Here is a 14,931-nt window from a genome sequence, read left to right as displayed (position 1 = left end):
ACCTCACTACTACCATCTGTCCCAAGCATTTTCTCAGCCTTCTGCTCTTAAGGATATATTTCTAACATCCAGGCAATAAAAAAAAGCAATACAGGACTTCCAGCCTTGATAATTCCACAGTAAGTCCCACCCTAAAACACCCAGTATTTTTACACTGTTATCCCATGCGCATCCCACTTTCTCCTGTAAGGTTTGTGGCCTGGTAACACTACCTCTACCACTCCAGAACATTACAGCAGGGTGATTGCTTGATGTCTAGCAGTTTTTTTCCAGGTTCTCCACCTGGTACAGAAGCACTTGCAAGACTTGCCCCTGTTCCATCACCCAAAATTCACGTGTCAGTCAACTGGCAATGTAGGTGAGTCAACTGGCAATGCAGGTGGTCTGATTTACCTTTGGATTTCATTGTAATAATGCTTGCTTCAGCCTTTGCAGAGGTAGCATGAACAACGTCCTTTGTGTGGACAATGTTAGTCTCACATAGGTGCTATTGCACAAAATAAGAGAAGGCAATCTCCAGTGTTTTGACTCAAAGTTGAGCACAGGCTCACCTGGAAGACTGAATGCACATGGAGTTCCACAGATTTTATGTCAGCTAGATCCCAAGAGCCAAACTCTAGAAGATCAAGCACTACTGATGCATCAGACTAATTAAGGCTGAACTCATTTGCCATTGTGAGTTATCACACAAACAATATTAAGCATTAAATACGTAGGAGCAGATAGTATATATGCAGCTAACCAATCTGTAAAAATATAGGAGTATATGAGAAGTGCAACTATATAACCTTGCTTTCAGCATAAGGTCAGAATAAAATGAATACTCCATTTACCTCGAATCAGCTGCACTGTACTGACAGACTAAAAATGCAGTACGTGAGTTGGAACTAGAGTAATATGCTTGAAGCACAGTTCCCTTTGTTTGCTGTTGACTTCAGTTACACAGTGAGACTTTCACTATGCATCATACTTCATTAAGTCACATGAGTTTATTCATACACTTGAAGTCTAAAGCCAGATCCCAAATAGGACAGGAAAGCACAACGTGTCATCTTTCCTGAGTTCATGAGGGTCAGAAGCAGAGGACTGCCATTTGAGCTTGTGTGCTGAGGCAGTTTCAAGTCCACATAGAAAGAAATAAAACGGGCTTCATATACCTCAAGCATCCGTCAGATTAAAACACCTACAAGGGAGTGTGCCCTACCTTGCAAATCAGAGGTCAAGTCCTGTTCTCAGTGCAGTCAGTGATCTACAAGTCCTCTCACCTCAGACGGATTCTCATCACATACTTTTACATCAATCTCAGCTTGGCTGTGCTGTTATAATACAAAGTGAGATACTAGTCATGATTCAACACTGTTAATTCAGCACTGTCTGTTCTATCTGTTGTTATCCCAACATAACAAAAAGCTCTCATAGAATAAACAAACTGGGCTCCTGCTCCAAAAGTCTCCATTCCTTCCCAGCCTTGTACTGCTACTTAGCCTGAGGACATGCTCAAGAGAGACATCCATTTACTGCAGTGCTTCAAAATCAATTGTAAGCATCCTGATTTTTAATGCTTAACAAAGTCCTCTCACCATTTACATTGAGTTATGGCTCACAGCCCTACCATCCCACCTGGAGTTCTTTGCTGGGAAAGCATTAACAACCCACACCACAGGCAGGACACCAGGAACACAAGCTACTTTCTGCTGCTCAACACAAATACATTAGAAAAAGTAGCAAAAGTTCCCAGGCTAGTTGGCATAATATGAGAATCAAATATTTTTTTAAAGTTTGCTTCCCATCATCAACCAGAAAGTCATTTGCCTTCCATTTGTCGTGGTCCACTGGCAGCTAACTGCTTAACCTTTTGTTTGAAACCTGACACTTGACAAAAGCAGGGCTTTGTTTTGTTTTAAAGTTGTATCAACAGCAAACCAGGCTGAAACTACAAAACCTCAGTGCAGCAGACTGCCAAAACAGCAAGGTGGCTCATAACTTGCATCATTTGGAGCACCAGCTCCAAAATACAGAGCCACAAGGTCCATCAGCAGCATCCAGCAGTGTTTCTCAGACTTAAGATAGTTGGTGTCAAAGTACATAGACCATTATCTCAACGTTTAGGCACTTTGAGGCATCTTCATAGAACAGCCATTTACTTTTGTTTCCCACTGCCTCTGACAGAAACACTGGATTGTAACGAATAAGCCTAGGCTTTGATTTTAACATTCATAAATGGACTGCACAAAGCTTACTAATCATTTACTAAACTACAAGAAAAGTTTCATGAGACTACATATTAAAAGATGCACATGTAAGTAAATGGGAACAGATGTGATCACCAGCTGGGACCTGAAGAGAAAAGCTTCCCTGTGGACTTGCACAGTATCTTACAAGCTCTAGTTTTCACAAGATTAAGTCTACTCAAACTAAAATCCTAAGCAGGTTTTTTTTTTTTTTTTTTTTTACTATTTTAGTTGCTCTTGGACACTATCAAACCTTAATAAATAATTTTTGACACCTTACAAGGGTGTCAGAACTGCTGCTGTCAATCCAGGAAGCCAGGCTCTGCGCAGCAGATGCTCTGAATTGCTCGTGGCTATGGAAGTGGAAGGGCCAAACTAGTCCTTGCAGAGGACTTTCTCACCACATATACAGGAGGCTGCTGGAATACAGACATAATGACAACACTGTTAGCTCTCTCCTTTGTGTCAACAAAAGTCTTACGACTACCTTGAATCATCTTCAGCATTCATTTTAAAAACCTGGAAGTTATTGGATTCTTTTCTCTCACCATGAGATTCCCAAAGCACAGTGGTGTGTCTTAGGTCCAATCAACAGAACAAACTGGTCACAACCAGCACTTCTCATGCCACCTGAGGAATAAGAAGCACCAGGCTGAGCTGATGCTATTTCCTTCACAACAGGACCTTCTCAAACACTCAGCATTTGAGCAATGAAGGAAAACCTGCACCAGTTTTCACCATCTATCCAGGTTACAAAACCACGGATAAATATTAGCCTAAGTAACGTATCTGCAGCAGAATCCAAGCGGACCATAGCAACATCAGTGCCATTCCCATGTAATTTTCAGCAAGACAGCTTTCCACGAGAAAATGAAGCAGAATGCATTTAACTGAGTCACATCTCTGATCAGATCCTCAAAAGCTTACTAAGCTTTGTTCTTCAAACCCAGGCAAGGTTTCCATAAGTATCTTCAGCAGGGAGCCATACCCTACTATTCTGCCTCCATATCCAGTTTCTCCTTTAACCATACTTGAGCTGAAGACAGCTTTCTCTACAGTAACTGAAACCACAGGTAAGTGATCACTGACCTGTGTAGGAGAGACTAACAACGCAAAGAAATGATTTTCAGTTACATGTGGGATGCAGATGAAAATGGAAAATGAGTTGAAGTGGAACTTTTTTCAAAAAGTTTCAAGAATCCCTGCTCCCAGCTGAATTCTTAATGGTTTAATCCAAAGGTCCTCCCACTCCAGAGTTCCAGCACACTGCTGACAGAAGTGTTTGGAAGAACTCCAAAACCCACATTACTTGCTTCAATTAAAAAACAAATGAAAGCACAAAAATATTTCCTCTTCATTGCTGGGTTGAAAGCACAGTGTTAAAGTAGTCCAGGTAAGGATTCAAATGCCAAAAAATATTACTTTACAAACTTATTTACACAAGCAGTTTACTAAGACAGGGCTCTGGACAAAGCAGCACAAGGCTATGCTTGGCTTGCCAAAGCAGTGAAAGTGTAAACTGAAATCTTTTAACATGGATCACATCTAACAGATGGACTAATGTTTCCATTCAGCAGAATTTGTTATTGACCCCTTTGAGACTGCAGTATTTTAGAACAAAATAGGCCCAAGCCAAAAGAGAAAGGAACAGTTTTTTTAAAAGCAAAGATGTATAACTTCAACTTTTGCAATGCTATGTGTCACTAAGTTGTTTATACTTCTCCATAACATACAAGTACAGTCACCAACTGAAAGCCAGGCGTGCTCTAATGCACGTCATAACAGCAGTTCCTGCAGACTCCTCACTGCCTTTACAAGAAAGGAACTCCTACTTTCAGCTTGCTAGGTTGACAATAGCTCTACACACAACTTTCTCAGACATTCAGAGAGAAATCTTAAACTCACTAGGCAAGCTATGTTATACAATAACATCCCTCCTCCTACCCTGCGTAGCGACCCTCTGCTAACATGGAAAAGCCGCATTTGCCTTCAGCCACTAAATCTGAGTGAAATTCACTTATCTGCTGTAACTCCAAATTCTGATCCAGTACTTTAAAACTGGACCTCATCATTTCAGAGTACTCTGAGATAGCCCTCCTTCCCACTCTGAGGAGCTATGGGATAACTAACCTCAGACACCAAGTTATTCAGGACAGCACATTGCAACCTCCACGGAGGATTAAGCTACACCTGCCAATGGATGTAAATTCCCTATTTGGAGGTATTGTGAACCAGCTGATAGTCAGCTACAAAATGAGAAAAGGCTCACTGATTTGAAGAACACATTGCAAAATTTGCACATTTGCCTTATATTAGCTCAATACAAGCCAAGTAAGTTCATTAAAGGTCCCATGACAGTTAACAATATTGCCCACAAAGGCATTTGTTTTAAGCTGTATCTTAGTGTACTGCCAATGATACATTAGTTTAACTCCAAATTAACATGAATACAGCAGCTTGTCCCATTTGCCTTGCTCAGACACTAAGCAGAGCATTTCATTTGGCTCCAACACCACTAACATTTACAACTTCATAAAGGAGCTAGAGGTATTAAGACTCAGCCCACTCCTCACCTGCCTATTTAAACCTGAAAATCAAGTCAGGGTGTTTAGTATCTATACAGGAGAATCAAAAAGCGTTTGTGCTACTGAAAAAAGGAGAGAAGTATTTTTGAGAAGTGTGGAGTTGCATTTTGAATGCAGCTTCAAATCTGCTAGCTTTTTCCAGGAAGAATCAACAGATGTGGATTGAGTGGCCTACTTCACATAGTGAGTTTTTTCCCCCAAAAAACCTCTGCAAGCTAATGGGAAAGATCTATCCATATATCAGTGACTGGTTGAGTAGCAGGGAGTTTAGTTCTCATAACAAATGAGACCACCACCAATCACAAAACCTGCTATATTCAAAACTTATTTACACTAGCAAGGCAAGAATGTAAACATTGAAGTTACTCAAGTGATAATAAATTCTGATTGCAGAGACCAGAAACACCTTAATTTTACTGACTGTTTCACTGTGCATTTGTTTGTTATCCATGCATGTATCGCATTAACCAGAGGGAAAAAAACTGAATATGGATATGCAATGATGCACAAACTAGTTGTCACTACTAATGAAAGATACTGAAATTACTGTCACCATTACTCTGAGAACAGAGCAGCGTTCTAAAGATACTAGAACAAAGGCAATCTTCAAAAAGGATCAGGGAAAAAAAACAAGATACACTGCCACTGTGGTAAGCCATGCTATATCCACTATTAGAACAGTAACAAGCAGATGGACTTAAAAACTGACAGGAAACCAGAAACTCCCAAAAAAGGCAATGAGGATAAAAGATCTGGAACAGTTTGGGTTACAAAGACAAAACATAACAGCAAAGCTGAGAGACAGAACTCAAGACAAGAAACAAGTTAATCCCACACCCAAAGTTAAAAGCCAGTTTTAATTTTGCAGCAGACCAGATACTATTCCAAAGTGATGAGCTTGCTAGCACTGGAGAAAAGAGCCAAGCTACTATTCTTTAGTCAGATTAACAGCATACACAGTCCTCTTCTCCCATTAACACTTAAATGCAAGTAATTAGCCATGTCAGTAATTAGCCAAGTATTTAGCCAAGTTAGCAATCATGTTCAACTTCTTTTACTGAAAGTAGGATTGTTTCCATATCCTGCACAAAAACTGCAACAGGGTTGCCAAGTACATGCACAGAAGGGGAAATTTTCACCTAGTTCAAGTACTTTACACCTTCAAACATTTTTACAAGACTCCTGTGTGGCATCAGTGTTTTGTTTTTAATATAAACTCATACAATTGCTGTACATGAAGCTGTTCTGAATACCTGTTTAGGCACAAAGCATTGCACTAACCTGTAACTAGCCCTATACAAATTAGGCCAATATGAATCCATTAAAGAACTAGCCAAACCAGAATTTTACTCTAAGGAAAATTAAAAATCAAGCACACAAGATCAATGTAAACGCGTTCTTTAATATCACTGAAAATAAATCTGCATCATCTTAAGAAATCCAAGTCTTAGGTGGGTTTCAAATAAATAATCACTTTGACTAAATGTTTACACATAAAGGGAGCTCTCAAAGCAGCAGTGCACAGTTTACAATTCCTCCCTAACACATTCCTGCAAGGGAATGTACAGTAGGTAGTGAACACTGGAAAATCAAAACATAGAGCACACCTGCCACCTTCAATGACAAAACCACTGAATATGTTGAAGAATGGGGGGTGAGAAGTGAAAGCATGCACTGCCCTTTAGAGCACCACTATTCTCCCACAGTCTTTTTACCAGCATAATAAGAAGGATAAGAAGCCAGGGAATACAAGTCTTTTCTTGCTTCTAAAATCCACTCTCAACTTAAAAATTAACAAAGCAGTGCTCTGGTACAAGAAATCTATTCTTCAAACTGATATTGCTGCATAAAATATCATCCCTACCCTGACTGGCCTCTACTCCAGAACACCTACTCTGATTTTCAAATTCCTTTCCAGTAACTGCAGGACCAATCCAGAAAGCTTAGGCAGGTAAGAGTCGTTCGTAGCAGATCCTGGCTCAGCATACTGAAAAGAAACATGACATGACAGGCTCAAAGGGGTACAGTTCCCAAGCAAAAACTCTAGTGTCCTATGTGCGCTCACTCAAAAATAAAACCTTCCAAAAAGTAAAATTCTTCCTCAAGGTGAACATCGATTACTCTGCCATAAGAACATGCCTGATGTGAAATTTCTCACAAAACAAAAAGGAAGATTCAACAAATCAGAAAGACCAACAAGAAAAAAAGAGTTCAACTATAAAAAAATGTCACAAATAGACTTGCAAAAGGGTTACTGTAAATAGTTTTCTTATTTAAGTTACTGTTTCATCAAAACATTCGCTCTCTACAGATATGGATAACAGTCTTCCACACTTTGTACTTTAAATCAACACACAACTGACCTGCGATAAGCACAGCAGCGCTCATCACAGAAGCAGGTAACCCAGTAACCTTAATCCCCCAGTACACTTAACCTGCTTCATTCCTTAAAGCTTTTCTTCTCCTTTTCTGATAAACCTAAAAAAAAAAGTTCTGCATCTCTTGGCTACAGGCCAGTAAAAAAAACCTTAAAGTAATACTGCTGTGTACCTACTGAACAAAAATTACAGGAGTTAAAGAACTGTTTCGGTTGCTATCTTGGCTTTGGCAAACACAAACTGGGATAACATACATGATATACTTTACACATTTGAGTAAGGGATGCTGCAACATTTAACAGATATAAAATAAGTCTTAGATTTCTAGAACTGTCAGTACACAGGATTCCCAAGTTGCTCTGGATAGAGAAGCAGGATAATCAATTTTCAAGGAAAGCCACATAGTCGGTCAATCTGGCCAACTGCTGTTCATTTGGAATTGGTGGAACGGGAGCAGGTTCTAGAAAAAATAATGAAAGTCAAAAACACAGCATTAATAAAATTAAGAAAGTAAGTCAATAGAAAATATTAAACACATGAGAATCTTAAGGGGGCACATCTGAACTATAACTTCTGCCTATGCAGCGTTAGCTGATAAAATACTTTTCTGTCATCTGCACAACTAAGTCACCAGAATTACTAACAGCAAAGATACTTCTACCGAGTTCCAATTGTCAGCAGACTTCAAAAAAAATTTTGCATATACTGGGATCTGTGATTATTGAATACTCCCTGCACTTGAATAAAAATGCTGCTGGAGCTCTTCAGGTGCTCCTTTCCTTACAAGCTGGCATACTAAAGATGCCACAGATCTGCTGGGTTACCCAACCAACAAAACACTGCACAGGTTGCAGGAGAATGCAGTGCACATGGAGATGCTTAAACAAACACCAATGTGGAACTAGTTTAAGGACAGGATGGAAGACAAGTGGCTAGAACCAGGTAGACATGGCAGGAATGAAAATCAAAAATTAAAAAAGTCAGGAAAATTGCATTGTTTATTCTTCCTGAAAAGTTAGCAGTAGTTGAACAAGACATACTGCTTAGAATAGTTTTGAGAAGCAAGACCCTAGCTCTTCAAACTAAATCTGTAAACTGAAGACACTTCTGGCAACTGTGTTAGACACAACAAGCCACCAATCCAGATCTACTGTTACTTCTCATAAAAGAAACTATTCTGGGAATCAGCATGACAAAATACAACACACCCCAACCTACAGCTGCTCTTTGAGAAAAATGTTTTCTTACACACAGAAGACTTCAGAAATCCATTCTCAGGAAAGCAATGAAGCCTACTCAGAGCTGCTTTGTGAAGAAACTGCCTTTTCATGAGAAGTTTCAGCCAACCCCCTTTGTTTTACAGTGACTGCCTATTCCTGCTCTGGAATCAGCTGTATAAGTGTGAATCTTGGGCGTCATTTAAATTGCAGATTGGTATGTAAGGGGAAGAGAAGACTGAGGGAGAAACATTTAAGCAGCCCAATTGTATTTTCCTATTTTGTGGTGCTGAGTTATGAAACTGATCATATTAATCATGCAAGTCTTCAACATATGCAAGCAAATTGTACACAAACAGGAAGTACCTGATGAAGGAATAAATCTGTTAAAGGAAGCTTCCAGTACACCTACAGAAAAAACATAACAGAAGTTAGCCCCATGGACCAGTTTTAAATGATTATATGCACCAAGCCAAACCTGGATAAACAGGTAGTTAAACTAAGCCTGTTCATTGCCCTGGTCTTATTTCATATTTAAAACATACAATACCGAGTGCTCAGTAAACTAGACATGCAGCTTCAGAACAGTGAACACCTCCTGCCTCTTTCTTTTGTCCCAATAGTAGCTCTTGCGCTCATTTTTGGAAAAGAACCACACGTAACTAGCTCTCAAAACAGCTTATTTTGCAACTAGTTCATGAAAAAAAATGGTCAAAGAGCTGAGGACTCTGGTTGGTTATGTTCTCTTTAGATGCATGACAATTTGGCTCCTGCTTCTAGAGTAGTACTGTACAGCTTAAGAGCAGTCATTTTATCTCCGCCTTCACAGCTTAACATTTATCTTTGCCTCAAACAGAAAACAGCCGTCGATACCACTATGAAAAAGTGTTTTTGCAGGCTGAGCTTTGCAGCAACACAGATCATTATCAACACCAAGACAGTTAAAAGATTCCATAGAAAAAAGCTTTAAAAGCAAAGGAAATTATACCAAGAAGTTGAAGTCCTCAGCACAAAGATCTACTAAATCCCTGCCTACAGAAGTTTAACTTCTGTAAAAGTTCTCAGGTTCAAAAATGGTATATTTTTACTCATCTTTATTAGATTAAGACATGTCATTTGAGGTCATCCAACTTATGTTCCAATGAGTCAGAGCCAGCAGCAGAGGAGGAGCTGGAGAAGTCAGCATATCCTGTCTGCTTTTGTTTAAAAATGTTAATTTGAGGATTTAGTTTAATCCAGACTGCTTGTAAGACCAAACAAAACCCACTACTCTGTACTTCCTACATTTCATAAACATCCCATGTTTTACAGCTGCATAAGTCCACATAAAATATCTGAAATAACATTATGCAAAATTTTAATTAGAAACTATTGCATAGTTATTAGAATGGTAAATTCAATGTCCAGTGAAACAACAGCTCCACCCACCTGGCTTTTTAGGCATTACCATACGAGTGGAAAAGTCTGCTTGCCAGCCCTGTTCTAACACACCTGAAAAGACATTTTTAAAGTTTTTAAGAACAAATCTTATACAGCTGTTAGAAACAAAACAGATATACGCTAAGACCAGTAGAAAAGCATCTCTGTATGCTGCCTATATGCTATAACCGAGACATTTCTCATAAGTATTTAGACATTTAGTTCAACAAGCAAGCTCTTGAAAGTAATAGCACATGAAAACAGTTTAGCCCACTACCTTCACTCTGTTTACGAGTGAATTGCTTTGACACTTCCACAGGTAGAAGGGGATAAAGGTAACTGGTAGCAAGTAAAACAAACATTTATCTAAAACTAAGCCATTTACCTCTATGCACTGCCTCATCAACTCCCTCTAAAATAAACTCAGGCTGTATATAACATTTATTTACCACTTATGGCTCTCTGATCTTAATCTTTTACAGAAAAGTTACTCAATGAATTAGCAGAAAGTACCTTTCACAGCTTCTTCTACAGGAAGCCCAACAAAGGCTGCAAAATCATCTGCAACTATTGATGTATATGCTTGAGAAACCAGTCCAAAAGCTCGCCTCCTAGTTGCATCTAAAAAGAGATAAATGTAAGCAGACATACTAATCTCCATAGCCAAGAAACCTCAGAAAATGTTTCCAATCCAAACAGCACACAATCCATTTGGGAAAACCACTAAAACCTCAAAGTTCCCCCTTCCTTCCCACAATTTGTTCAAGTCTCAGTCAGCAGATACTGAGAATAGCTTGCTTATGTCCATGGCAAAATCTGTCAGATTGCTTTTAACTTCAAAATGTTGTTTGCAGCAGCTTGGGTACTACCACCAGGATGTAAACCGCAGTTTGAGGAACTCCACTTTTGACTGCATTTGCCATTTGAAATGGCTTTCTCAAATAGTTCTGAATCAGAAAATCATGAAAAATAAAGATTAGTTACAATAATTTCTTTTACCCCCACATCTTCTTTAATACCAAAGCACCTACAAATCAGTTGTTCCTAAAACACAAATTATTGCAAAACAACTTGGAAGATTTTTTAGCAGTCTGTAGCGCCCTCTAGTAGCAAGACTGTTTATTTGCATGTTACTATTATACAGCCTATAACTACTAAAGCATTTGTTTAAAGCCACGCTTAAAAGGAACTTTCATAAGCATCACAAGGTTCTGAAATGTCAAACCAAGCTGCCTACGCTTCTGGTTAAACGAGTTGAATAAAGTTGAGTGCCTAGTAGCCCATTTTGCTACTACAGAGCCAAACACCGTGTGAAAATCCAGTAAGAAAGCATACACAACCAGACACAATAAATAAAAGCATTCTAAATCATCCCTAAAAGTTTTTCTAATGAGCTTTTTTCATTTACACCTGATACCTGAGATCCCTTAATTAAAACAGACAAATGCTTGGCAACAACATACCTTTGGTTTATAATGATACTATGCTGTTGCTTGTCAAGAACAAAAAAATTAAGGTACCTCTAAGTGCTTCCATGATTGGTTGAATGGTCTCAGACCACTGGTGTGCACTGATTGTGGTATAGATTCCTGGGAAGTCTCTTTGCCAGATTCGCTGGCCTACTGACCAAACTGCACCAAGTTCAGCATTTGCCTGTTGAGACAAAAAGCAGTTAATCCACAGTTGTCTGTTCTCTGCAATGACCATTTTACCAATGAAAAATGCTATGCTTTGAGGCGTAACCTTCCTGAAATAACCTATGCAACAAATTCCCCCCCCCCCAATTAGAATGTTGCTTCACACCAAATGCAAGCTACACCTAAAAAACAGACCAGCTACTCACAGAACACTGCTGTTCAAACACAGCAAGTTTCAGAGAAAGCCCAGATTAGATTTGGTTCAGCCAACTGCTGACTGAACTGATATTTTTTTTCCAAGAAAAAAAATCTTTCAGAACAATGTGACAGGTCCCATCTTGACCCTAAGACTTCTTAATTCAGGACTACAGAGCACTTGTTTCTTGTAAAATATACGACCCCAACTGTTTCTTTGAGAAAACATCTCAAACTGAAACAAGGTTTGCCTTCAGAAAGTTAAATCTGATGGTGCAACTTATCTGAAGTTGCATTTCACTACAGAAGGTATTTTACACCTTCAGGTGGAATGTGGCCCCACCTCAGAATCAGGTATTGAGAACACAGCTGTTGACTTCCTCCATCTGACTACCCCTTACCACAAGGCTTTCAAAGAACTCCAGATTTACAGAATCCTACATCACAGATTACTTTGTAAGGAAGAGAGAATAGTCAGATCTGCAACTAGAAGACCTTAGCAGGACCAGTATGCCATCTGCTGGACATGCAGCTCACAGCAGAGAACTGAGCCCAAAGCTACTCACCCAACAGAATCCTTGGAGGGGGAAAAAAAATCATCATGTGCAAGCTTACACAAAACTGTTTTAGTATCAGCTGGCATTTTATGAAGTACTTACAGATTTAATAGCAGGAGGAATTCTTTTCCAAAGATATCGTGCATTATTCCTTGAAAAAGAAAGTTAAAAAATGTTTCTCAGTGACCGAATGTTTAACTACAAGGGGACACCAAAAGGTTTGTTCAGATGTTAAAATTAACACAAGCATGGCACAATCTTGGTGCTTTCAAATAATTCCTTTTATGTCTGATGAAGTAGAAAAGTTATTTTCAAGAAGACATGACAGTCACAACAAAATAGTTCATTAATGGACTCACTGAGTAAAAGCTGAGAAGAAGTTTTCCACATTTCTACCACAAGCAGAACTTCACAAAAGTTAGGTTTGCACTGTTTTTGGAACAGTTGCAAATTGAACAAACACATGCACAACTTTCTACAGTGTCAGTTGCCATTTAGACTGGTGGTCTCCAAACTTGGATCATGCACTTATCAGTAAAACCTTTCTAAGCACCACGACGACCACCAACACATGTGCATTTAGAAATTATACAGATGCAATATTGTACTGACATAAAACACAGAAATAGAACCTTAAAATGATGAGCCAAAAATGCAATTCCAGCTTAACATTATTTGTTAGTAGTACAAGAAAGTGTTCTTAGTGTGCCTGCACCCTGCTTTGGGGATTAAAGATTTAGAGTGCTTGCTCTTCTCAACTCAGCATTCTCACATGCATTTAATTGAAATATCTAGTCATCGATCTTTAGAGCACAGCTGAGGAAGTCTAGAATGGAACTGATTAGAAATGCTCCAAAAGATTTAAAACACAAAACAGAAAATAAGATTCACTGCATCTTATTAAAGCACAGTTCTACAACACCAAGTCAGGATTAATTAACTAAAGCTAATATTCAACATCAGCACAGAATGGAATTTTGTCCCAAAATAACATACAGCTACAATGCAAGAAAACACTCAAATCATGGAATCACCACCCTGACATTAGCTTTGGCTTTGTCAAAGAATGTGGCAGTGTTGTTTACTCTGCCAGAACAAGTAACCAGCAGCACATCAATAAAACTAAATGGAAAGAATTAAGTTCATACATGGATGCAGTAACAGCCCACCAGACTAAATTTAAAAGATTATTCAGATGGACACAGATGCAGATTTAACTTCTTTAAACCATCAGTGTCCCTCATTTTTAGTTTAAAGCTGCCCTACCACGCTGTAGACACAAGCAGGAGCCTGCAATCTTATTCAAAGCAAGTAAAGCTTGGAAGAGCCATGAGTCAAACAAAGTGTTCAATGCTTTTCAGTTGAGCCCATTTCACCACTTAAACAACTGAAATCCGCCCCTTCAGTTACGGAAGGTGGACAAGAACCAACAGAGGAAAATATTCCAACAGAGTAAGGGGCTGTGAGGCTGAAGTCTGGACTTTAATTTACTTCAAGAACACAGCATTACCTACATGCATTTTGTTAATCCCACAACAAACGTTAGCATTCTGGCAGCTACAGGTCAATCCTGATCAGCCTAACAGTAACAAATCTGCTACCTGAAGTTGGAAGATTAATACAAGTCACTTACATGTCATTATGCAACAGGTATAAAGCCAGAAGCTGGCCATAAACAAGAGGCGTAGCAATTCCTCCAGGGGCCTAAAAAACAGGCACAAGGAATTTAGTTAGATATTTTAAAAGCAGGACATCTTACCAACTAAGCAAGCAGCTAAGTTCAATAAAACCAAGCACTCCTAGGCAGTTGCTGATTTCACATCAGGTAACAGCTGTGGACAAGTTGCTGCAGTACTTTGCAAATAGTTGTATCTTTCTATGCAGAGTAACTTGCGCACTCCTGAAGTTTTAGCTAGAGGATTTAGCTTTGTTTTGCTGCATCGACAAGGAAGTGACATTTCACCACGCTGTGTTCTAGCTCTTGCTCAGGGAAGTGGTAACCATCTTCATATCTCCTCACAAACTGCTCTAGGCACTCGTGATTTGATTTACCTTGATCTAAACTTCAGTGTCCCCCCCCCCCCCCCCCCCCCCCCCAAAAAATCCCCCTCACAGCCCCGCCCCCGGGCACGCCACAGGCCCGCAGCGGGGCGTCCGCGGGCTGAGAGCAGCGGCGAGCCCACAGAGGGGGACACCCCGCGGCCCCACCTCGAGCTCCTGCGTCTCGCACTGCTCCAGCAGCTTCCTGAAGCTGAAGGCGCCCTCCGCCATCACCGCCACCGGCATCTTCCCCCCGCCGCCTCCTCCTCCTCCTCCTCACAGCAGGCGGCGGCCCCGGCTGCCCTCACTTCCGGCGCGCACCCAGCGTACTTCCGCCCGCAGCGCCAAGCGGGCCGCTCTGCCCCGCAGCTCTTATGCTCTGGAGGACTGCCGGGGGGGCGGGGCCAGCGCCGGGGGCGGGGCCAGAGGGGCGTGGGTGTGAATATTAAAGAATTTATGTGTAAAGAGTGCATCCCTGTGTGTATGTGGGTACATATAGCTATGTAAGAGGGTATATCCGTGTATATATATGCATATATCCCTGTATTTATACATATATGTATGGATATGGGGTATATCTATGTATGTACACAGAAATAAGCATATATATTTATATATATGTGCATGAATATGGAGTACATCCGTGTATATACATGCATATATCCCTGTATT

The 14,931-nt window shown here is 40.0% G+C and overlaps 1 protein-coding gene across 1 annotated transcript; it reads right to left on the bottom strand.

Annotated features, from left to right (window-relative positions):
• Positions 1 to 6,198: 6,198 nt before the first annotated feature.
• COPS8 (COP9 signalosome subunit 8) lies at positions 6,199 to 14,601 on the bottom strand. Its single transcript, XM_068686232.1, has 8 exons — positions 14,428 to 14,601; positions 13,853 to 13,923; positions 12,322 to 12,370; positions 11,351 to 11,483; positions 10,344 to 10,451; positions 9,840 to 9,902; positions 8,778 to 8,819; positions 6,199 to 7,654 (listed from the first exon to the last, which is right to left on the bottom strand). Exons 1-8 carry the CDS (start codon positions 14,503 to 14,505, stop codon positions 7,575 to 7,577), a joined length of 624 nt encoding a protein of 207 aa, XP_068542333.1. The 5' UTR covers positions 14,506 to 14,601; the 3' UTR covers positions 6,199 to 7,574.
• Between the last annotated feature and the right edge of the window lie 330 nt (positions 14,602 to 14,931).

Source organism: Anas acuta, chromosome 6 (assembly GCF_963932015.1).
Source record: "Anas acuta chromosome 6, bAnaAcu1.1, whole genome shotgun sequence".
NCBI lineage: Eukaryota > Metazoa > Chordata > Aves > Anseriformes > Anatidae > Anas > Anas acuta.
Note: the sequence above shows the minus strand (reverse complement) of the source record. Positions and strands in the feature narration are given on the sequence as shown.

Coding starts and splice junctions, on each gene's coding strand:
- COPS8 (XM_068686232.1), bottom strand. CDS start 14,505: ATGCCGGTGGCGGTGATGGCGGAGGGCGCCTTCAGCTTCAGGAAGCTG. Junction 12,371..13,852: donor TACCTGTTGCATAATGACAT/GTAAGTGACTTG, acceptor TTCTTTTTCAAG/GAATAATGCACGATATCTTT. Junction 8,820..9,839: donor GGTAATGCCTAAAAAGCCAG/GTGGGTGGAGCT, acceptor TTTTTTCTGTAG/GTGTACTGGAAGCTTCCTTT.